Here is a 25,730-nt window from a genome sequence, read left to right as displayed (position 1 = left end):
ATAGACTTGTTGGCCATATTTGGGTCATGTTAGCAAAAAACTGTAAGGGGTTTACAAACGTTTTCACTCGGGCCCACCCTTCCAGCATTAGGGAACATCCTGCTCCTCGCCCTGCGTGCGCGTCACATCTATTTTTATGGGAAAAAGCACTGTTCGTGACACAAACTGTTCACACCCATCTTGTTGGTTCAGTTTTAAAGCTTATTTTCTGCAATTCTACACATTTTGTCATGGTGTGCAATTTTTATTTTAGTTTAAAGCAAATTTTCTTGCAATTCTATACATTTTGCCATGTCTAATGTGTATTCATGTGATATTTGAGTGACACATTTCTGGGGAAAAGCAGCCAACAAGTGCTCAGCATATGTGGAAACTGCTTCAAGACTGTTGGAAAAGCATTCTAGGTGAACCTGGTTGAGAGAATGCCAAGAGTGTGCAAAGCTGTCATCAAGGTAAAGGGTGGCTACTTTGAAGAATCTCAAATATAACATATATTTAGATTTGTTTAACACTTTTTTGATTACTACATGATTCCATATGTGTTATTTCATAGTTTTGATGTCTTCACTATTATTCTACAATGTAGAAAATAGTATAAAGAAAGAAAAACCCTTGAATGAGTAGGTGTGTCCAAACTTTTGACTGGTACTGTATATATTTAAGCAATAAGGCACGAGGGGGTGTGGTATATGGCCAATATACCACGGCTAAGGGCTGTTCCAAGGTGCCTTATTGCTATTATAAACTGATTACCAACATAATTAGAGCGTTATAAATAAAAGGTTTTGTCATACACGTGGTATACGACCTGATATACCACGGCTGTCAGCCAATCAGCATTCAGGGCTCGAACCACCCAGTTTATAAATATATATATGCTGGCAGCCCCAACCACTGACCTACATCACCTGTATTGGTCAGGGAAAACATGCAGCATAGTGTTCTTTGTGATGGGCTACTGGTTGTTCTGGAAAGAGGCCCTGTTGTCAATGACAATTAAAATAAGGGCAACAAATGAAACCAATAAACACATTTTTATTGTTTTGTTTTGTTATAATAAAAAATTCGATAATAATAAGATCAGTGAAAGAGATGTATTGTAGGTAATGGTCTAGGCCTGCCTAAGGTAATTTTCGTATAGAAACGCACAAGCTTGAGAAGGACGGGAAAGGGGAATGTGATGTAATGTATTGTACTTATGTTAATCACTTTTTTTTTACTCAAACAACTGGTGAAATATTACAAATATATACCCTGTAAAAAAATGGGAAAAAAGGGGGAAAGGTATGTGTATTGTGTACAGATAGCTAGTTACTAAGCAACGATTGGTGGAGTGAGAAGCAGTGGCGCTGAGTAGCTAAATAACTGTTCTGCTCGCTGGCAAACAACTAGTGGCAGGCAGCTTATTGTTACAATATAGCGAAATAAGGTTAGCTATAATCAACAGTTGTTTAATAACAACAATTCTTATTTTGTTAGAGTATGGCTAGCACAAGGATTTCGGAGCAATTGCCTCCGCATTTTGACCCGACTCAAGCACCTGTTGCATTCGGCAACCGAGCCCTTCCGCGGCTCTCTCTGGAACTGCAAGATCCACAGCTGTGCATACGACAGAGAGCTCTTGCAGCCCTCTGCGACCTGGTTCATGACCCAAAGAGGGCATATGAAGCTATTCACAAAGGTAAGATGCATATTCCATTATTGCTTGTATAAAATCCTTGCTTTCTTAAACAAAACATTTGTGGAATGTCATTTTTAAATTGCTGCATCTGTTTCACGAGTCACAAATCTTGCATTGTAATGGTTTTGGGAGATAATACGTTCACCTGCATAAGGCAGCTATACACACGTGTTATTAGCTAGACAACGCAGGACTGTTCACTATTGTTATGTTCCCACGGTTGCCCATTGTTAACTTAGTTGGCTGGTATCTCACTGCATGGACGCTGGATCTCCCCGTTCTGTAACCGAGATAGCTAGCCCTACTAGTTTACACTCCGAATAAGACGGTTCTGTATTATTTTCCTTGGAAGCTGACCGCCTGAAAGAATATCTTTGTCGTGGACTCAGTTCGTACCCACGCACAACATCTAGAAGCTAGAAGTGTGCCTGTTAATCGCACAATAGTCAACAAAAGGGGACAACAAGGCGTATCCTTCTGAGTACTGTAAATTATTTGGGCTATATTCTTCACAAAGCCTTCTCTTAACCAGCCTGAAGTAAATGTTTCCAAACTAGATATATCCTCTTTGAATTTGTTTCAGGCTGTTTGGAGAGGCTGAAGGTCCTGCTGCAAGACAGAGACAGCTCAGTGAGAATCAAAACTACAGAAGTATTTTACCTACTAGCTGCCCATAATGTGGGGAGGTGAGCAATCCCATTCCCAGGAATCATTTGGTCTACCCAATGGTCAATGCTATGGTTACTGCAGACAGTAGGTGGCAGCCTAGTACAATATGGTTTTACCAACAATGTCAATGACCACAGCCAAAGAGGAAGAGGCGAAGCGAGGTCGTTTACTCCACCCAAAATATGTCCATGTTAAGCAGATCATGAATTATTAAACAAGTGAAGAGTTTTTGTATGGGGGCAATGAGAGTGTCAAATTTAGTCAAGATAAAAATGTATTGCTTTATTGATACGTGAGGCTTACTTGATCTAATATATGTTTTGTAATTCTTAGGTTGTTACGAGTGTACTTATATAAGTGTGATGCACCTGACATCTCAGCCACTTTGAGAAAAAACACTTTAGTTTTGAGTTGTCCCAGTTGAAATATGAAATGTCTATGCATGTTCATGAGGTTAGCATAGCATCTCATTCTCCATTGAATACAGGAAGATGACATCACCACCTCTCATCGCATATTCAAAAAGTATTTAAATAACGAGATGTATCCATCAATCCAAAGAGGTGTGCTTGACATCCTGCCGTTCCACTCTGTGGACAACGAATCCCATTATTAGGGCGGCGACACAAGCATCTTGTCATTATATCAAGTATCTCTGCAACAGTCAACTTCTGTATGGCAAGTTATCCGGATGAGGAAACAATCCTTAGTAAAACATTTTTTGGGGTACTTATTTCACACCAATAAATAGTAGACACGACTAAACTTGTGGACTTTTGGTGTGAGTGACATAAGTGTATGTCCCTAGAGAAGCCTTCCTCACGTGGGATGTGGTGGCTCCACTGTCTGATCTTCTAGACGAGCCAGTTGATGCCTGTCGTAAAAACATGCACCGTGCACTGAAGATGGTGGCTGAGTTTCCTGCAGGTACGTATGCCTAGGCTTTAGTCTTTGGTTTTCAGCTGCCCAATTACAGTGACACTCCAGGCAAGCTGAAGGACTCATTACACATGACATTTGGATGTATTTTGATTTAGACACTATTCATACACTATAGCTGTGTTCCGAATACACATACTAATATACTGTATACTACATACTTAATGAGTATATACTACATACTATATGCTATTAGTTCCTTTTAGTATACTGTAAACAAATGGTATCCTTTCAGTTGAGCATACTGGCTCTTCGCCTGTCTACCGGAAGTTGATGTTCTTGCTAGCTTGTTGGCATAATATTACTAGCTAGACATTTTACGACTTTGTGTGTGTTATTAAAGGTGCATTTGTAAATTCAATCTGCGGTGCAAGAGTGCGCTCTGGGCGTTCGTAAATTCAGAGCATTGTCAGATTGTCATTTTGTAATTTCAGAGCGTTTCGCTCACTGGACGCTCTGGCTGAGGAGTAGCGTTGATCCGAGCGTTCTGAACTCACAACTGCAGTCAAGCACCCAAGCTAACTGGCTAACTTGCGAGCTACTTCCAGACACAAATGAGAGAACCCCTCACTTTGACCATTTTACTTGCCCTAGCAGAGCTAGTTAGGCTGTTTTGATGTTATCTAGAGTGTTTGTGACTGTAACTGTGCGGCTGGCAACAATTTAATTACAATTTTTTGCAGACGTTTTGATCTTATAAGATCTTCTAAATGTAACAATTATTAACGAAACAAGTGATTCAATGAAAGAAAATCCAAATCTTTAGATTATGGACATGTTTTAGGGCCTTATGACCTTATGACCTTCTGTCTCCTGGTCAGGTGCAGTGTGTATCGTAACTTTGGGCCTGGTTCCCCGGCTGGTGATGAAGCTGCCTGTTGAGCAGGAGGAGATCCGGGCCCTTATCCTGGCCACTCTCAGCTACTGTGTGAGGGTGGATGCCCTGCCGGCCCTGGCCAGTGACGGAGTTCCCATGCTGCGAAACCAGCTCTCTCACCCCTCCCCTGACATCCGCCGGGCCGCAGCCTCCGCCATGATGGGCATCAGGTGAGCAGAGGCACAAACATGGATATGTTCCAAATGACACCCTATTCCCTACATACTGCACTACTTTTGACCAGCACTCTATTGGCCCAGGTCAAAGTAGTGTCTTATTAGGTCCATTAAAGAGCCATTTGGTACGCAGCCATGCTCTACTTACTGACAGGAAAGAATACTTAAAAAAAAATCTAAATATTTGGAATTTGAGGCTTTCAATATTCATGAATGATAGGTGTCATCTAGAAAAAATGCACTCTAGTAATATGTGCATGCAAAATGAAAATAAATTAAATTTAAGTGGAAAAAGCTTGCTTTGAACTAAGTTATGATTCCATTTGAAGACACCTGTTTGCCCTGTTAGTGTTCCATCAGAAGGAAAGCACAAGGTATGTGAGGAGGGAGTTCTCCCAATCCTGGTGAAGCTGCTATCAGACTGTGACCCAGGAGTGACTGCCAGTGCTGCTGGGACTATTATGAACACAGCTATTATCACTGAAGGTAAGTCGGGGAATGGATGTGAAAGAAAGGGTATTTTAGATATCTATTGTCTTAAGTAATAGTTTAGAGTTAGGGTGCAAGTTTGCATGTGAACAATGTTAACAACATAGGCTTATCTCTATGTTGCAGGGAACTTACATTATAGAGACATTCTGGAGGGTTCAAAACTACCTCGTTATTTTTTAAACTTCCCGTTTTGGACTCTGTGTTAAATGTATCGCTCATAATAAACAATCTACAGTGCTCTCCCAGTGGAAAAACCCACAGAATCCTTACATTCAAACCTGCCATCATTTAGTGCATGAGATCTACGTGCTTGTTCCCTGTAAAGTATTGCGCGTTTTAAAGCAAGATGGGGTGAATGGCTGCATGCCCTTATGAATTGCTGCATGTGCATACCATTAGTTATTTTCATAACAGTGAAAATACATTGCATACGTCTATCAAATCCATGCATAAGGTAGAAAACATCTGAAATTAGATTTATAAGACCTTGGTAGTAGTTTAATGTACAGTACCAGTCAAGTTTGGACACCTACTAATTTCAGGGTTTTTCTTTATTTTAACTCTTTTCTACATTGTAGAATAATAGTGAAGACATTACATTACATTACATTTAAGTCATTTAGCAGACGCTCTTATCCAGAGCGACTTACAAATTGGTGCATTCACCTTATGACATCCAGTGGAACAGCCACTTTACAATAGTGCATCTACATATTTTAAGGGGGGTGAGAAGGATTACTTTATCCTATCCTAGGTATTCCTTAAAGAGGTGGGGTTTCAGGTGTCTCCGGAAGGTGGTGATTGATTCCGCTGTCCTGGCGTCGTGAGGGAGTTTGTTCCACCATTGGGGAGCCAGAGCAGCGAACAGTTTTGACTGGGCTGAGCGGGAACTGTACTTCCTCAGTGGTAGGGAGGCGAGCAGGCCAGAGGTGGATGAACGCAGTGCCCTTATTTGGGTGTAGGGCCTGATCAGAGCCTGGAGGTACTGAGGTGCCGTTCCCCTCACAGCTCCGTAGGCAAGCACCATGGTCTTGTAGCGGATGCGAGCTTCAACTGGAAGCCAGTGGAGAGAGTGGAGGAGCGGGGTGACGTGAGAGAACTTGGGAAGGTTGAACACCAGACGGGCTGCGGCGTTCTGGATGAGTTGTAGGGGTTTAATGGCACAGGCAGGGAGCCCAGCCAACAGCGAGTTGCAGTAATCCAGACGGGAGATGACAAGTGCCTGGATTAGGACCTGTGCCGCTTCCTGTGTGAGGCAGGGTCGTACTCTGCGGATGTTGTAGAGCATGAACCTACAGGAACGGGACATCAAAACTATGAAATAACACATATGGAATCATGTAGTAACCAAAAAAGTGTTAAACAAATACAAATATTTGTCAAAGTAGCCACTCTTTTTGCCTTGATGACAGCTTTGCACACACTTGGCATTCTCTCAACCAGCTTCATGAGGAATGCTTTTCCAGCAGTCTTGAAGGAGTTCCTACATACACTACCATTCAAAAGTTTGGGGTCACTTAGAAATGTCCTTGCTTTTGAAAGAAAAGCATATATTTTTTGTCCATTAAAATAACATAAAATTGATCAGAAATACAGTGTCGACATTGTTAATGTTGTAAATGACCATTGTAGCTGGATACGGCAGATTTTTATGGAATATCTACAAAGGCGTACAGCAGCCCATTATCAGCAACCATCACTCCTGTGTTCCAATGGCACATTGTGTTAGCTAATCCAATTGTATTGTTTTAAAAGGCTAATTGATCATTAAAAAACCCTTTTGCAATTATGTTAGCAAAGCTGAAAACTGTTGTCCTGATTAAAGAAGCAATACAACTGGCATTCTTTAGACTAGTTGAGTGTCTGGAGCATCAGCATTTGTGGGTTCGATTACAGGCACAAAATGGCCAGAAACAAAGACTTTCTTCTGAAACTCATCAATCTATTCTTGTTCTGAGAAATGAAGTCTATTCCATGCGAGAAATTCCCAAGGAACTGAAGATCTCGTACAACGTTGTGTACTACTCCCTTCACAGAACAGTGCAAACTGGCTCTAACCAGAATTGAAAGAGGAGTGGGAAGCCCCGGTGCACAAGTGAGCAAGAGGACAACTACATTAGAGTGTCTAGTTTGAGAAACAGACACCTCACAAGTCCTCAACTGGCAGCTTCATTAAATAGTACCCGCAAAACACCAGTCTCAACATCAACAGTGAAGAGGCGACTCCGGGATGCTGGCTTTAAAAAAAAATGTTTTAACCTTTATTTAACTAGGCAAGTCAGCTAAGAACACATTCTTATTTTCAATTACAGCCTAGGAACAGTGGGTTAACTGCCTTGTTTAGGGCCAGTACAACCGATTTTTACCTAGTCAGCTTGGGGATTTGATCTTGCAACCTTTTGGTTATTAGTCCAACACTCTAACCACTAGGCTACCTGCCACCCCAAATTGAATTGAAATGCATTCCAGGTGACTAGCTCATGAAACTGGTTGAGAAAATTCCAAGAGTGTACAAAGCCGTCAAGGCAAAGGGTGGCTACATTGAATAATCTCAAATATAACATATATTTTGAATGGTTTAACACTGTTTTGGTTACTACATGATTCCATATGTGTTATTTCATAGTTCTGATGTCTTCACTATTATTCTACAATGTAGAAAATACTAAAAATAAAATAAAAACTCTGGAATGAGTAGGTGTGTCCAAACTTTTGTCTGGTACTGTATCTCTTTCAATGCATTTCTCTGCAAACCAGAAAATGTTGTGTGCATTGTAGCCAAACAAATACATTAGAAGATAATTGTGACCCAATTCAGGAAACTAGGCGTATGTTGCAAGTCACGACTTCACAGGATTGCCGTTTGAACGTAATTAAAATAAAAAAATCTAAATTTGTTTTTTGACAAAATGCCTTCTTGAACATGTGAACTTCCATGTGCCTTAATAACAAACTTGTATGCCATCTGTAAATACGAATACAATTGTTAAATTACGAGCCTTGTTGGTTAAGCCACAGAAAAAGTGAGCAACCTTCCCACTAGCCATGATTGGCTGAGATAATGAGTGGGCACGACATGCTGAGAGAGGAGTTCAGATTGGTCTGCCATAGAAGCTCGTCAGTCTGTGTTGGTAATCCTGTCGAAACGTGGCTTTAAAAAAAAGAAGCTGCATAAGTGTGGTTCTCCACTTTCTGGAGGATCATGTTTTGAAATAAGTGGAATTAGAGTATGATAGCTAAAGAGATGGAGGAAAGACCTGTCTCCAGATCACATCTTCAAACTAAGGGCAATGCTGGCATGGCATTCCTGACAGGGAGACGCGTCTATGCATGATGATGTACAGGTAAGATAGTCTAGCATTAGCTAGCTACATTTTCAGATATTACACGTTTTCTGATTTTGACAGAAAGTGGTTCGATTTCAAGCTAAAGTGTACTGTTAGCTAGTAAGCTAACGTTATCTGGCTGGCTCCCTACCTGATGTTATTATTTGTTTCCCAGAGCTGTGTGCTGTTCTAGTTAGAGCCTAATGTTGTGGTCCTTCTGTAGCTCAGTTGGTAGAGCATGGCGTTTGTAACGCCAGGATAGTGGGTTCGATCCCCGGGACCACCCATACGTAGAATGTATGCACACATGACTGTAAGTCGCTTTGGATAAAAGCGTCTGCTAAATGGCATATATTATTATTATATTATATTAGCTAGCTTACATTGAACATGGTTGTTTAGTTCCTAGCACTGTGGCATTGTTGGCGCTGTTCATTGTTTAACTAGCTAACGTTGGCTGGCTGGCTTGTTAGCTAACGTTACGTGACGTGTGTACAACACCTGTTGAATATGGCTGGTGCCAGTAAACGTCTGCAAAGAAGCGTAATTAAATTGTTGCCAGCAGAGCTGGTTAGGCTGTTTTCATGCTATCCAGAGGTAAACAAATCATCAGCCAGAGTGTCAAGTGTGCGCTTCGAGAGCGAAACGAGATGGGTGTGGCTAAAGCTTAACAGGGTGTGAACGAAGCTGAATGGGTGTAGACAAAGAAGTGCTCTTCACTAGATAGCAAAACATTCAAAGGCAATTTTCTCAAAGGTGAGATTGCAAGTTGATCAACTTTCAAAGCAGAATAACTTTCCCATTGTTCCTCAAATGCAGTGTATGATATACTATTTTGTAGCTCTGAGTCTCTACTTTTATCTAATGTAAAAAAAAAAAACATTTCAAATTTTGCTACATAAGACCAAATACAGGAGGTGAGTTACAATTATCAACTCGATCATAAACACTATGCTCACAACCTGTATCTCCTAAATCGTGTTTCTGGTGTATTTTGTTTGACTTTTGGAATACATTGTGCAATAGGCTGCGTGTTTTTTTACAAGGCGCGCATCCATCCATTTATCCAATCCATGATTTATTTGTATTTTTTATTTAACCTTTATTTTAACGTGAATCGTGACAGAACATACGTAACTTTGATGCACTTGAGAAATGTATACTGCAAGCCCACTTTTAAGATGAGGAAATATTGGCCTACCTTTATCTTGTGTCAACTATCCATCCAAATGAAATAATTCCATGTGTTCACCTTTTGTCTTCATAAACTTTTACCCATGTTTTCCATAATATGGGATAATCCAATGTGGGCAACACTGCAGCTGTTGATTGCCAGCGATCACATTCACATTATCACATTCACTTGCTGGTTTGACATACTAGTCTGCTGAGAGCATGCGCTACAATGGGATAACAACCAAACATGATGGAAAATGTTAATTGGCAGGTGGAATGATGTCCAATGAGGTTGCAAGATTAAAATGGAAGGTTGGATCAGGCCGGCACAGTATTGTCCAATTAGGTTGCGGGGTGAGCCCAACATGCACACTCAACACAGTTTTCAACCTTCCCAAGTTCTCTCACGTCACCCCGCTCCTCCGCTCTCTCCACTGGCTTCCAGTTGAAGCTCGCATCCGCTACAAGACCATGGTGCTTGCCTACGGAGCTGTGAGGGGAACGGCACCTCAGTACCTCCAGGCTCTGATCAGGCCCTACACCCAAATAAGGGCACTGCGTTCATCCACCTCTGGCCTGCTCGCCTCCCTACCACTGAGGAAGTACAGTTCCCGCTCAGCTCAGTCAAAACTGTTCGCTGCTCTGGCTCCCCAATGGTGGAACAAACTCCCTCACGACGCCAGGACAGCGGAGTCAATCACCACCTTCCGGAGACACTTGAAACCCCACCTCTTTAAGGAATACCTAGGATAGGATAAAGTAATCCTTCTCACCCCCCCTCCCCCCCCTTAAAATATTTAGATGCACTATTGTAAAGTGGTTGTTCCACTGGATGTCATAAGGTGAATGCACCAATTTGTAAGTCGCTCTGGATAAGAGCGTCTGCTAAATGACTTAAATGTAATGTAATGTAAATGTTTTAAAAAATGTATCTTTGTGCACACGCTACAGAGGCTAGAGAACAATGACGTTATGATGTTGTACACAATCGTGCACAATTTTCAGGGACTCGTTTTAACTTGTGAGCGCTACTTTCAAAACTACTGGCTGAAATTCTACAAAACAAATGGAGCGTCTCTTTAACACACTAAAATGGAAGGGTGTCAAACAGGGCCGACCACTGGGCACAGACTTCAGTTCAATGTATAGTTTTGATTTACATTTGGTTGAGTTGTTAACTTGAAATCAATGTGAAATCAACTAATCAAATCACCATGTCATCGGATTTAGGTTAAAATGTGGTGTGAAAAAAAGACGAATTGCCCTTACGTTGATGAGTTTTTACAAATCCAATTTGTTTTCTACATCATCACATAGATTTTTGTGTTTTAAATTATGTGGAAACAACGTTGATTCAACCAGTGTTTTGCCCAGTGGGGAGTGTCTGTGGGTTCTCTTTCAGTCAGTCACTCAGCATAACATACTATAGGGTGTCAATGACCAATCACATTCACCTGAAGAAAACTAAAAACACACCCAATGGGCAAATGAATGCAGAGCCCGCCTTCGGAAGCCCCACCTATCTGGCTATAACACCGGGGCTCGCATTAATTTCCTAAATTCTTCGCTCTACAGCTCGCCTGACAAAGAACTTGTCACGCAATTTACAAGCACACAAAGACTACTGGATTTAGCGCCGACTTAGGTGTCTGTTAGTGGGGAGAGAATACTCGTCCCCCTAGATGTTGCTAGTTTTGGGACTTGGTCTCAGGTTTTGTGATTTGTGTTTGCTAAAAGCAAACTATTTTCTGCTCTGCTTAAAGAGCTAATACTTCATTGTTTGGGTAGGATTAATGTTTGCTAAAAGCCTACCACTTCTGGTCACCACTGGGTTGATCGCGATTAACTGGTTGATCTCCAAGGCATTCCTAGTCAATCACCAAACATTTATGTAAAAACAATATTTGTTGTATTTGTTTCACCGCTATTGGCGGTAGGTGCACTTGAATCAGCAGCCCTAGCATCGAGAAGGCAAATTGTTCCCATTTTGAACCATTTGATGTGTCCACCTACCCGGCAGGCCCAGAGAACAAATCAAGTGCACTTATAGGCCTACTACTGGCCAATCAGATAGCTCAGATCACTTTGTCTGCACAGTTTCCTCGCGCCACAGACTGTAAAAAAGAAGACTCGATCACACAGCAAAGTTAATAATGTTGAGATTTCAAATATTTTAAAACTATGACTACTCAACGAATACAGCAAAGAGCTGCTGTTTTAATGTTTAAGTTGTTATTCAGCACTGTCAACACTTTGTTCAACACTTTTATAAGCCATAAAATGCGCATTCTCCCTATCACTGGAGGTTGGTGGCACCTTAATTGGGGAGAACGGGCTAGTGGTAATGACTGGAGCTGAATTAGTGGAATGGTATCAAATACATCAAACACATGGTTTCCAGGTGTTTGATGCCATTCGATTTGCTCTGTTCCAGCCATTATTATGAGCCGTTCTTGTGTTGTTGTCATTAGCGGCTTGAGTCTTTTTTAATATCAAGGAATATTCCACTTTCTTTGCTCATAGGACTAACAACATAAATTGATGCATGAGGCACAAATAATGCAGATCGACATTCGCCATCAGCTGGAAGACTGTGTCCCCTTTTCTCAGTGGAAGGAGAGAGGAGGGACGGTGAGCCGGGTGAGAGGCAACCTCACCGCTGTTCCCTCCCCTCAGACTGACCCTCAGATGCAGGCCATCTGTCCAGTAAAAAAATATGTAATTATTATGCTCAGCTGTGGCTCACAAGTAATTCACCAAATTAGACTCAGCTTGCATTTAGACTCAAAAGTGATCTTGACTGCCCACAATGAAAATATACTCATAAGTGCTATCCTGTTTGCCTGGGGTGGATAAACGCTCAGGCTGCTTTGGCTCGGAACAGTTCCTGCGACGGTATAGCTCTCCTCTCCTTTGCAATGGAGTTAGCCCAGGTTGAGGAATGTTTTACCACCTGTGATGACTGCGGTAAAGTGTTGCTTGACTCTTTTTCCATTTTTTTACCTGGAATAACTCACATTCAACCAAGTTGCATGAATGTGGAACTGTTTTAGAAGGGGCGCATGCCGGTATGGGAAGCTAGCTTGCATGCTGGTATGGGAAGCTAGTTAGCCACCTGGTCTTGGAGGCTAACAGAGAGGCTATTCTTTGTCCTAAACTCCCGAAAATGCATGGCTGGTTCCGGTGGACCAGTGTCTCGCCTACCTGAGTGGTGAATGATATTTGGGTGAGCCAATTTCGCAGAAGGAGTGTTTGGCTCATCTATGGAGTTCATGCAGTCCCGTTCCGAGGAGACGCGAAAGCAGGAAGTAGCAATGCTTTCTTGCTGCATTCAAGTAATGTTGGCAATACGACCTTCCTGCTGGGAAAATGCACGTTAACGCCCGTCCAACTCAGGTTTATGACTAGGAGTCTTGGGTATGATATCTGGACGCCAATTATTTTCATATGTGGGGCTTCGTTGTCATGCACCACTGAGAATGACAAACAGGGCCAAGTTTTTAGGCTGTCAATGGTGACATTGTGCATTTGTATTTTTGTCATTTGGTGGACACTCTTCTCCAGAGCGAAGTGCTTCTACCCAAGGGCGTATGGTGTCCAAGGGTATCCCCACAGTTGAACACAAGGTTGTCGGGAGTGGCTGGTGTGAGAGGACATGACAAAATAACCACATTATCCCAGTACTCGTGCTGTTTTCGCCCCTTCAGATGACAATATATGGGAGGTCTCACAGTGGGTGTGTCCTAGCCCCTGTTTTGAGAGAGGAGATTTTCTCTCTTCTTTGGAAGCGGCCTATTCGGGGTGTACCCGTCTCGGAAAAGGTTGGTTCAGCCGGTATTTCCTCGTTCTTAACAGTAATGAAATGCTGCATCCCATCCTGTACTTGAATGATTTGGACAAGTTCAAATTGCTCATGTTTTGGCGGCTAATATAGTCCGTGAGTCCCAGCGATTGGTTCACGTAACTACTTGTCTGGATGCATCTCGCCATTGCCATCTGTTGCTCAAGCTATCCCTGTCGTGCCTGAGGGCGTTAACTCCTTGGAGAAACCCGCAACTGTTGTCACAGGGGGTTCCCATGGGCCGGGTAGTGTCCCGCAGGGTGATCACGACAGACACAGCCTCACTGGGATGGGGCGTGCTGTGTGTGGGCTACTAGGAAGGTGGCCTTTGGTCGACAGTGCTAAAGGCACTGCATATCAATTACCTGGAGCTACTGGCTGTTTTTCTGCTGTTTTTTTCTGATATTGGAGGTCCAGTATGTGTTGGTAAGGTCCGACAACAGGACGTTGGTGGTGTTAATCAACAGGCAGGGAGAGACGTTGTCTTTGTCTCGCCTGAACCTAGCAAGGGAGCAACTACTCATCTTGGGGTCCGGCAAAATTAAGGCAGTTATACAATATTAAAAACATTACAAAACATTCATAACAGATTTCATTACTCACTAGGTGTGTGCCCTCAGGTCCTACTCCACTACCACATACAGTGCATTTGGAAAGTTTTCAGATCCCAATTTTTTTAACGTTACAGCGTTATTCTAAAATTGATGAAATAGTTTCCCCCCCTCAATCTACACACAATACTCCATAATGACAAAGCAAAAACCGTTGTTGTTTTTTTAAATTATGCAAATTTATGAAATTAAATATTGCATTTACGTACAGTTGAAGTCGGACGTTTACATACACCTCACATTTCAACTCAGTTTTTCACAATTCCTGACATTCAATCCTAGTAAAATTCCCTGTCTTAGGTCAGTCAGGATCACCACTTTATTTTAAGAATGTGAAATGTCAGAATAATAGTAGAGAGAAGGATTTATTTCAGCTTGTATTTCTTTCATCACATTCCCAGTGGGTCAGAAGTTTACATATACTAAATTATTATTTGGTAGCATTGACTTTAAATTGTTTAACTTGGGTCAAACGTTTCAGGTAGCCTTCCACAAGCTTCCCACAATAAGCTGGGTAAATTTTGGCCCATTCCTCCTGACAGAGCTGGTGTAACGATTTGTAGGCCTCCTTGCTTGCACACTCTTTTGTTCTGCCGACAAATTTTCTATAGGATTGAGGTCAGGGCTCTGTGATGGTCACTCCAATACCTTGACTTTGTTGTCCTTAAGCCATTTTGACAGAACTTTGGAAGTATGCTTGGGGTCATTGTCCATTTGGAAGACCCATTTGCGACCAAGCTTTAACTTCCTGATGTCTTGAGATGTTGCTTCAATATATCCACATCATTTGCCTGCCTCATGATGCCATCTATTTTGTGAAGTGCACCAGTCCCTCCTGCAGCAAAGCACCCCCACAACATGATGCTGCCACCTCCGTGCTTCACGGTTGGGATGGTGTTCTTCGGCTTGCAAGCCTCCCCCTTTTTCCTCCAAACATAACAATGGTCATTATGACCAAAAGGTTCCTATTTTTGTTTCTTCAGACCAGAGGACATTTCTCAAAAAAGTACGATCTTTGTCCCCATGTGCAGTTGCAAACCGTAGTCTGACTTTTTTATGGCTGTTTTGGAACAGGGGATTCTTCCTTGCCTTTCAGGTTATGTCGATATAGGACTCGTTTTACTGTGGATATAGATACTTTTGTACCTGTTTCCTCCAGCATCTTCACAAGGTCCTTTGCTGTTGTTCTGGGATTGATTTGCACTTTTCGCACCACGTTCATCTCTAGGAGACAGAACATGTCTCCTTCCTGAGCGGTATGATGGCTGCATGGTCCCATGGTGTTTATACTTAATAATAATAATAATAATAATAATAATAGTACTTGCGTACTATTGTTTGTACAGATGAACGTGGTACCTTCAGGCATTTGGAAATTGCTCCCAAGGATGAACCAGACTTGTGGAGGTCTACATTTCTTTTTCTGAGGTCTTGGCTGATTTCTTTAGATTTTCCCATAATTTCCCTTTAGATTTTCCCATGATTCTCAGGCTTGTAAGATAAGTATTGTTCTTGCATCCATGGGGTCTATAGACATGGGCTTACTAACACACCTTTCCCAGCAACGTAGAGAGAAAAAAAGAGAAATAATAGTAAAGTAAAATACGTAATAATAAAAGTATTAATTGATACACAATGAGTAACGATTACTTGGCTATATACAAGGTGTACCACTACCGAGTCGATGTGAAGGGGTAAGAGATAATTGAGGTAGATTACAGTGCATTCAGAAAGTATTCAGACCCCTTGACTTTTCCCACATTTTGTTACGTTTCAGCCTTATTCTAAAATCAATACGTTTTTTCTCCCTCAATCTACACACAATACCCCATAATGATAAAGCAAAAGCAGTTTTCTTTTTAAATGTATGCAAATGTATAATTTTTGTAACTGAAATATTACATTTCCATAAGTATTCAGACCCTTTACTCAGTACTTAGTTGAAGCACCTTTGACGCTACAACCTGTATTTGGAGATTTTCTCCCATTCTTCTCTGCAGATCCTCTCAATCTCTGTAACGATTGACATTCAGTCCAAAGTGTTCAATCTTGGTTTTATTAGACCAGAAAATCTTGTTTCTCATGGTCTGTTTTTAGGTGCATTTTGGCAAACTAAGGGGCTGTCATGTGCCTTTTACTGAGGAGTGGCTTCCGTCTGGCCACTACCATAATTACCTGATTGGTGGAGTGCTCCAGTGATGGTTGTCATTTTGGAAGGTTCTCCCATGTGTACAGAGGAACTCTAGAGCTCTGTCAGAGTGACCATTGGGTTCTTCTTCACCTGCCTGACCAAGGCCATTCTCCCCGATTCCTCAGTTTCGCCAGGCGGCCAGCTCTAGTAGGGGTCTTGTCTTTTTGTGGACCTTCAATGCTGCAGAAATGTTTTGGTACCTTTCCCCAGATCTGTGCATCGACACAACCCTGTCTTGGAGCTCTATGGACAATTATTTCGACCTCATGGCTTGGTTTTTGCTCTGGCATGCACTGTCAGCTGTGGGATCTTTTATCGACCGGTGTGTGCCTTTCCAAATCATGTCCAATCAATTGAATTTACCACAGGTAGACTCAAATCAAGTTGTAGAAACATCTCAAGGATGATCAATGGAAACAGGATGCACCTGAGCTCAATTTCAAGTTTCGTATCAAATGGTCTGAATACTTATGCAAATAAGTTTATTTTTATTTTTATACATTTGCAAACATTTCTTAACACCTGATTTGTCATTATGGAGTATTGTGTGTCGATTGCTGAGGAAATGTTTTTATTTCATCCATTTTAGAATAAGGCTGTAATGTAACAAAATGTGGAAAAAGTCAATAGGTCTGAAAACTTTGCGTAGGCACTTTATGTACACTACCTGTCAAGTTTTAGAACACCTACTCATTCAAGGGTTTTTCTTTATTTTTACTATTTTCTTCATTGTAGAATAATAGTGAAGACTTCAAAACTATGAAATAACACATATGGAATCATGTAGTTACCAAAAAAGTGTTAACCTCTCTAGGGAATGTGGGACGCTAGCGTACCATCTGGCCAACATCCAGTGAGGTTGCAGAGCGCTAAATTCTATTACAGAAATACTCATGATAAAAATTCAGAAAACAAATCATATTTTACATAGGTTTAAAGATGAACTTCTTGTTAAACCAACCACAGTGTCATATTTATAAAATGCTTTTCGGCGAAAGCATATCTAGCCCAGAACATACCTAGCCCAAAACATAGCCCAGTTGACAAAGTATTACAAACAGTAACCAGCCAAGCAGAACCGTTACAAAACTCAGAAATAGAGATACCCTTACCTTTGATGATCTTCATATGGTGTTAATCAGAAGACATTAATTTACTCAATAAATGTTCCTGTTGTTCGATGAAGTCTCTTTATATCCAAAAACCTCCGTTTTGTTAGCTAGTTTTCTTCAGTAATCAGGCTCAAACTCAGTCAAAACAATCAGACAAAAAATCCTAATTGTGTCCGTAAAAATCATAGAAACATGTAAAACAATGTTTATATTCAATCCTCAGGTTGTTTTTTAGCCTAAATGATCTATAATATTTCAACCGGACAATAACGTCGTCAATATAAAAGGTAAACAAGAAATGCACATGCGCCTGAAAAAACTCTGCGTCACGTTTGGTTCACTCGTTCAGACTGGTCTTACTCCCTCATTTATAAGACTTACAAGCCTGCAACGATTTCTAAAGACTGTTGATATCTAGTGGAAGGCATAGGAACTGCAAATGGAGTCCTATGTCAATGGATACTGTAATCGCATTGAATAGAAAACTACAAAACAAAAACTACTTCCTGAATGGATTTTTCTCAGGTTTTCACCTGCTAAATCAGTTCTGTTATACTCACAGACACTATTTTAACAGTTTTCGAAACTTTAGAGTGTTTTCTATCCAAATCTACCAGTTGTATGCATATCATATCTTCTGGGCCCGAGTAGCAGGCCGTTAAATTTTGGCATTTATTATTATTATTATTTTTTTCCTTTATTTAACCAGGTAGGCTAGTTGAGAACAAGTTCTCATTTGCAACTGCGACCTGGCCAAGATAAAGCATAGCAGTGTGAACAGACAACACAGAGTTACACATGGAGTAAACAATTAACAAGTAAATAACACAGTAGAAAAAAAGGGGAGTCTATATACAATGTGTGCAAAAGGCATGAGGAGGTAGGGGAATAATTACAATATTGCAGATTAACACTGGAGTGATAAATGATCAGATGATCATGTACAGGTAGAGATATTGGTGTGCAAAAGAGCAGAAAAGTAAATAAATAAAAACTGTGGGGATGAGGTAGGTGAAAATGGGTGGGCTATTTACCAATAGATTATGTACAGCTGCAGCGATCGGTTAGCTGCTCAGATAGCTGATGTTTGAAGTTGGTGAGGGAGATAAAAGTCTCCAACTTCAGCGATTTTTGCAATTCGTTCCAGTCACAGGCAGCAGAGTACTGGAACGAAAGGCGGCCGAATGAGGTGTTGGCTTTAGGGATAATCAGTGAGATACACCTGCTGGAGCGCGTGCTACAGATGGGTGTTGCCATCGTGACCAGTGAACTGAGATATATATATGCCATTTAGCAGACGCTTTTATCCAAAGCGACTTACAGTCATGTGTGCATACATTCTACGTATGGGTAGTCCCGGGGATCGAACCCACTACCCTGGCGTTACAAGCGCCATGCTCTACCAACTGAGCTTCAAGGCGGAGCTTTACCTAGCATGGCCTTGTAGATGACCTGGAGCCAGTGGGTCTGGCGACAAATATGTAGCGAGGGCCAGCCGACTAGAGCATACAAGTCGCAGTGGTGGGTAGTATAAGGTGCTTTAGTGACAAAACGGATGGCACTGTGATAAACTGCATCCAGTTTGCTGAGTAGAGTGTTTGAAGCGATTTTGTAGATGACGTCGCCGAAGTCGAGGATCGGTAGGATAGTCAGTTTTACTAGGGTAAGCTTGGCAGCGTGAGTGAAGGAGGCTTTGTTGCGGAATAGAAAGCCGACTCTTGATTTGATTTTCGATTGGAGATGTTTGATATGAGTCTGAAAGGAGAGTTTACAGTCTAGCCAGACACCTAGGTACTTATAGATGTCCACATATTCAAGGTTGGAACCATCCAGGGTGGTGATGCTGGTCAGGCATGCGGGTGCAGGCAGCGATCGGTTGAAAAGCATGCATTTGGTTTTACTAGCGTTTAAGAGCAGTTGGAGGCCACGGAAGGAGTGTTGTATGGCATTGAAGCTCGTTTGGAGGTTAGATAGCACAGTGTCCAATGACGGGCCGAAAGTATATAGAATGGTGTCGTCTGCGTAGAGGTGGATCAGGGAATCGCCCGAAAGCAAGACCAACATCATTGATATATACAGAGAAAAGAGTCGGCCCGAGAATTGAACCCTGTGGCACCCCCATAGAGACTGCCAGAGGACCGGACAGCATGCCCTCCGATTTGACACACTGAACTCTGTCTGCAAAGTAATTGGTGAACCAGGCAAGGCAGTCATCCGAAAAACCGAGGCTACTGAGTCTGCCGATAACAATCTGGTGATTGACAGAGTCGAAAGCCTTGGCAAGGTCGATGAAGACGGCTGCACAGTACTGTCTTTTATCGATGCCAGATTGTCAAGCCCAGCTGATTTATACGGGTCCAGGTTTTGCAGCTCTTTCAGAACATCTGTTATCTGGATTTGGGTAAAGGAGAACCTGGAGAGGCTTGGGCGAGGAGCTGCGGGGGGGCCGGAGCTGTTGGCCGAGGTAGGAGTGGCCAGGCGGAAGGCATGGCCAGCCGTTGAGAAATGCTTGTTGAAGTTTTCAATAATCATGGATTTGTCGGTGGTGACCGTGTTCCCTAGCCTCAGTGCAGTGGGCAGCTGGGAGGAGGTGCTCTTGTTCTCCATGGACTTCACAGTGTCTCAGAACTTTTTGGAGTTGGAGCTACAGGATACAAACTTCTGCCTGAAGAAGCTGGCCTTAGCTTTCCTGACTGACTGCGTGTATTGGTTCCTGACTTCCCTGAATAGTTGCATATCGTGGGGACTGTTCGATGCTATTGCAGTCCGCCACAGGATGTTTTTGTGCTGGTCGAGGGCAGTCAGGTCTGGAGTGAACCAAGGGCTGTATCTGTTCTTAGTTCTTCATTTTTTGAACGGAGCATGCTTATCTAAAATGGTGAGGAAGTTACTCTTAAAGAATGACCAGGCATCCTCAACTGACGGGATGAGGTCAATGTCCTTCCAGGATACCCGGGCCAGGTCGATTAGAAAGGCCTGCTCACAGAAGTGTTTTAGGGAACGTTTGACAGTGATGAGGGGTGGTCGTTTGACTGCGGCACCGTAGCGGATACAGGCAATGAGGCAGTGGTCGCTGAGATCCTGGTTGAAGACAGCGGAGGTGTATTTGGAGGGCCAGTTGGTCAGGATGACGTCTATGAGGGTGCCCTTGCTTACAGAGTTAGGGTTGTACCTGGTGGGTTCCTTGATGATTTGTGTGAGATTGAGGGCATCTAGCTTAGATTGTAGGACTGCCGGGGTGTTAAGCATATCCCAGTTTAGGTCACCTAACAGAACAAACTCTGAAGCTAGATGGGGGGAAATCAATTCACAAATGGTGTCCAGAGCAAAGCTGGGAGCTGAGGGGTGTCGGTAGCAGGCGGCAACAGTGAGAGACTTATTTCTGAAGAGAGTAATTTTCAGAATTAGTAGTTCGAACTGTTTGGGTATGGACCTGGAAAGTATGACATTACTTTGCAGGCTATCTCTGCAGTAGACTGCAACTCCTCCCCCTTTGGCAGTTCTATCTTGACGGAAGATGTTAATAGTTGGGTATGGAAATCTCTGAATATTTGGTGGCCTTCCTGAGCCAGGATTCAGACACTGCAAGGACAACAGGGTTAGCAGAGTGTGCTAAAGCAGTGAGTAAAACAAACTTAGGGAGGAGGCTTCTGATGTTGACATGCATGAAACCAAGGCTTTTTCGATCACAGAAGTCAACAAATGAGGGTGCCTGGGGACATGCAGGGCCTGGGATTACCTCCACATCACCCGCAGAACAGAGAAGGAGTAGTATGAGGGTGCGGCTAAAGGCTATCAAAACTGGTCGCCTAGAGCGTTGGGGGCAGAGAATAAGAGGAGCAGGTTTCTGGGCATGGTAGAATATATTCAGGGCATAATGCGCAGACAGGGGTATGGTGGGGTGCGGGTACGGCGGAGGTAAGCCCAGGCACTGGGTGATGATGAGAGAGGTTTTATCTCTGGACATGCTGGTTGTAATGGGTGAGGTCACCGCATATGTGGGAGGTGGGACAAAGGAGGTATCAGGGGTATGAGGAGTGGGACTAGGGGCTCCACTGTGAACTAAAACAATGATAACTAACCTGAGCAACAGTATACAAGGCATATTGACATTTGAGAGAGACATACAGCGAGGCATACAGTAATCACAGGTGTTGACTTGGGAAAGCTAGCTAAAACAGTGGGTGAGACAACAGCTAATCAGCTAGCATAACAACAGCAGGTAAAATGGCATTGACTAGGCAACGGGGCCGACAGATAAATCAAACAAGCAGAATGGAGTACCGTGATTAATGGACAGTCCAGCGTGCATCAGCTATGTAGCCAAGTGATCAGAGTCCAGGGGCAGCGGTGGATGAGGCAGGGGGGGCTGGACTGGCGGGTGTTATCCAGGTTTAAAAAAAAAAAAACAGTGACTAAGTAGCTTGAAGCTAGTTAGCAGATTCGCTTCTGAAGGTTCTTGAGTGTGTTCTAAAAATTAAAATAATAGCGATTCCGTATCACATTGGGTGAGGCAGGTTTCCCGAAGGTATAAACAAATTTAAAAAATCGGGAAGAGATAGAAAGTACATATATTGGCCACTGCGATGCAGACGGTTAGCAGGCTTGTGCTAACAAGCTGACAGATTAGCAGGCCAGGGTAAACAAGGTAGTAGTTAGCGGACCTGGGCTAAACAAGCTAGCAGTTAGCATGCCGAATTAGCAAGCAAGGAGATAGCGAGGGCTAGAGAGGTAGCCTTTGGAGGACGTCGCGATGGGGTGAGTCTGTTTATTCCTCTTCGTGCAGTGACATCGATAGACCGGTCGTGGATCCGGGTATAGAAGCCCAGGAGTATGCTAGGAACACAGGAGCTCTGGCCGGGCTAGCTTCAAGCTACGTGGGTGGAAACGCTAGCCAGGAGTAAACAACCAGGGTTGTGGTTTAGCTCGATAGCTAGTTGTGAAGATCCAGCTGAAAATAATGTTCCGTTTGCGGAGAGAATCCGGGGATAAAAAATAAATAGGTCCGTTATGCTCTGGTTAGCGTCGCGTTGTTCGAACTGGCGAGAGCTTTCCGAGCTAAAGGTTAGCTGATGACCGGTTAGCTGAAGACCGCTAGCATAGCTGGTGGTTAGCTGGCTAACTTCAGTTGAGGGGTTTCGGTTCCGAAGTAAATATAAATACTTTAGGAAAAGTAGCTACATTGGGTGAGGCGGATTGCAGGAGAGTATTTGGAAGCTTAGGTTTAGCAAAAAGTTTTTAAAGATATGTGAAGAAAAATATCTAAAACGAAAAAGAGACGGTATTTACAGATATTTACAGAGAGACGATGCGAGAGGACGACTTACTGCTACGCCGTCTTGGAATGTGATAGAACAGCATTTTCATCCAAAATTCCGAATGCTGCCCCCTACCCTAGAGAGGTTAAACAAATCAACATTTATTTTATATTTTATATTCTTTAATTAACCTCTTGGAAGCTAGGGGGCACTATTTTTATGTTTGGAAAAATAACGTTCCCAAAGTAAACAGCCTATTTCTCAGGACCAGATGCTAGAATATGCATATAATTGACAGATTAGGATATAAAACTCTCTAAAGTTTCCAAAAACTGTCAAAATATTGTCTGTGAGTGTAACAGAACTGATATTGCAGGCGAAACCCTGAGGAAAATCAAACCAGGAAGTGGCTTCTATTTTGAAAACTCCATGTTTCATAGCCTCCCATTGCTCCATTTAAAGGGATATCAACCAGATTCCTTTTCCTATCGCTTCCTCAAGGTTTCAACAGTCTTCAGACATAGTTTCAGGCTTTTATTTAGAAAAATTAGCCAGAACGATAACATCGCGTCAAGTGGTCACATGAGTTTTGCTCGCGCAACAGAATTTGGACAGCTATTGTTTTTCCCTCTCTTACTGTGAAAGACATTTGCAGTTGATATATTATCGATTATATATTTATATACAGTATATATATATATATATATTCGGATAATAGTTGGAATTTGTTTCCGTTGTTGTGACGGCTCTTTCCTGTGGATTTCTGAGAATAATGCGCCAAACAAACAGAGGTATTTTGGATATAAAAATAATCTTTATGGAACAAAAGGAACATTTGTTGTGTAACTGGGAGTCTCGTGATTGAAAACATGCGAAGATCAAAGGTAATTGATTTGATTGCTTTTCTGATTTTCATGACCAAGCTACCTGATGCTAAGTGTACTTAATGTTTTGTCATGCAATCGATAAACTTACACAAACGCTTGGATTGCTTTCGCTGTAAAGCATCATTTCAAAATCTGAGATAACTGTAACGGTTTTCTTCTGGGGAAAGAGAGGCGGCGTGGTTAGTTTTGTACGTCTTTAATAAAGATGAAAGTACAACAATCTACAAAACAAGAAACGTGAAAAAACCAAACCAGTCCTATCTGGTGCCACAAACACAAAGACAGGAACAATCACCCACAATAGACCTAAAAGAATATGGCTGCCTAAATATGGTTCCCAATCAGAAACAATGATAAACACCTGCCCCTGATTGAGAACCACTCTAGGCAACCATAGACTTAACTAGAGTACTACTCTAACCACAATCCCATGCCTACAAACAACCCCAGACAAAACAAACCACATAAATCCCCATGTCACACCCTGGCCTCACCAAAATACTAACGAAAACACAGAATACTAAGGCCAGGGCGTGACAATAACAGGTAGATTAACAAAAGGCTAAGCTGTGTTTTGCAATATTGCACTTGTGATTTCATGAATTATGAATATTTTTAGTAATATTATTTGACTGAGGCGCTATGCTATTAAGCGGTTGTTGATGACAATTAAGGGATAAGGGATGGGTAGCGTCAAGAAGTTAACGTAGCCAACCTTTGCCTTCCACCGCAGATGGGGAAGGCCGACATGGGCGGATGTGGTGGATTGAGACACAGCCCATATCTCTAGCTTCAACTGAAGGGTTTTGATGGGGAATTTGATTATTATGTTACTTACATTGTAAAACTGCCACGTCCATTTGCGATATTACATCAACAAGGAAGTTACTGCAAACAACGAGCACAGTTTTTTTTCCTTGGACATCATTGCACATGTGATAGAACAGCAGAATATATACAGATTTATTTTTTCACCACGTTGCGTGATGCTCCCCATCTATTCTTAGTCAACAAAACAAAACAATAACAACAAAGGTGGGGCAGTCAGTGGTGCTATTTCCCCTAATGCAGAAGCATCTCAACAGATAGTGTGAACCTCATCATTAACTCACTCATGCTCACTTCTCCCCTCTGTCTTCCACAGGGAAGTACCAGGCCTTAAAGGCAGGTGCCATTCCCCCCTTGTTGGAGCTGGTGGGCAGTGAGGACAGAGCTGTGTGTGCTAACGCGCTGCGTGCCCTCACCACCCTGGCTGAAGCCCCATGCGCTCGGGAACAGCTACTGGAACACCTGCCACTATTAAAGACAAGACTCAATCACCCAGCTTCCATCATCTGCCGAGCAGCAGCCACTGCCATCCGCGTGATCTCCTGGACCCCCTGAGAGAAAGAGAGTGCAAGGGAAGAAGAGACAAATACCTCTCATTATCTGATTCTCCCTCGCTCCTCCCTCACACACATTGACACACACAGGCACACATGTGCTATCCCAGACACACCACACACACAGTCCTTCTTCTACTACAGACACTCACACTTCTTTAATGTAAATGTATGCTGGTGTACATTTACCAGACTAGTAGACCCACCACTTATTCATCATGTCTGTGTCATCTATTCAATTAATGTGATTAAAACTGAGCACAGTGGCAAGTTTCAGCTCCTCTGTATAGAGGTTCCCCAACTGATGGTCCGTGGGTGATTTTATTTGGCCCCACAAGTTCTGGCTCTCAGTTCACCCTGGACTCTACAAGTTGTCAAAAGTGTTCCACAGGGATTCTGGCCCATGTTGACTCCAATGCTTCCCACAATTGTGTCAAGTTGTTCTTTGGGTGATGGACCATTCTTGATACACACTGGAAACTGTAGAGAAAAAAACCATCAGCGTTGCATTTCTTGACACAAACCGGTGAGCCTGGCACCTACTACCATACCCCGTTCAAAGGCACTTAAATAGTTTTGCCTTGCCCATTCACCCTCTGAATGGCACACATACACAATCTATGTCTCAATATTCTCAAGGTTTAAAAATCCTTCTTTAACCTGTCTCCTCCTTTTCATCTACATGAATTGAAGTGGATTTAACAAGTAACACCTACAGTGCCTTGCAAATGTATTCATCCCCCTTGGCATTTTTCCTATTTTGTTGCATTACAACCTGTAATTTAAATTGATTTTTATTTGGATTTCATGTAATGGACATACACAAAATAGTCCATTAATGCAAATTAATGACTTAAAAATCATACAATATGATTTTATGGATTTTTGTTTTAAATTCCGTCTCTCACAGTTGAACTGTACCTATGATAAAAATGACAGACCTCTACATGCTTTGTAAGTAGGAAAACCTGCAAAAATCGGCAGTGTATCAAATACTTGTTCTCCCCACTGTATATGGATGGAATTAATCGAACAAAAGGACCAATTGTGATGTTTATGGGACATATTGGAGTGTCAACAAAAGAAGCTCATCAAAGATAAGGCATGTTTTA

General features: G+C 42.3%; 1 protein-coding gene across 1 annotated transcript; it reads left to right on the top strand.

Moving 5' to 3' along the window:
- Positions 1–1,334: 1,334 nt before the first annotated feature.
- rsph14 (radial spoke head 14 homolog) lies at positions 1,335–25,116 on the top strand. Its single transcript, XM_046345161.1, has 6 exons — positions 1,335–1,681; positions 2,265–2,367; positions 3,159–3,277; positions 4,111–4,336; positions 4,692–4,828; positions 24,381–25,116. Exons 1-6 carry the CDS (start codon positions 1,483–1,485, stop codon positions 24,617–24,619), a joined length of 1,023 nt encoding a protein of 340 aa, XP_046201117.1. The 5' UTR covers positions 1,335–1,482; the 3' UTR covers positions 24,620–25,116.
- Positions 25,117–25,730: the final 614 nt, after the last annotated feature.

This window comes from Oncorhynchus gorbuscha, linkage group LG04, assembly GCF_021184085.1.
Source record: "Oncorhynchus gorbuscha isolate QuinsamMale2020 ecotype Even-year linkage group LG04, OgorEven_v1.0, whole genome shotgun sequence".
In the NCBI taxonomy this organism is placed as follows: Eukaryota; Metazoa; Chordata; class Actinopteri; order Salmoniformes; family Salmonidae; genus Oncorhynchus; species Oncorhynchus gorbuscha.
Note: the sequence above shows the minus strand (reverse complement) of the source record. Positions and strands in the feature narration are given on the sequence as shown.

Bases quoted from the DNA above. Each gene is read 5' to 3' on its own strand.
- rsph14 (XM_046345161.1), top strand. From the start codon at position 1,483: ATGGCTAGCACAAGGATTTCGGAGCAATTGCCTCCGCATTTTGACCCG. The intron at 2,368-3,158 runs GTGAGCAATCCC...GTATGTCCCTAG, and splicing joins GCTGCCCATAATGTGGGGAG to AGAAGCCTTCCTCACGTGGG. The intron at 4,829-24,380 runs GTAAGTCGGGGA...TGTCTTCCACAG, and splicing joins CACAGCTATTATCACTGAAG to GGAAGTACCAGGCCTTAAAG.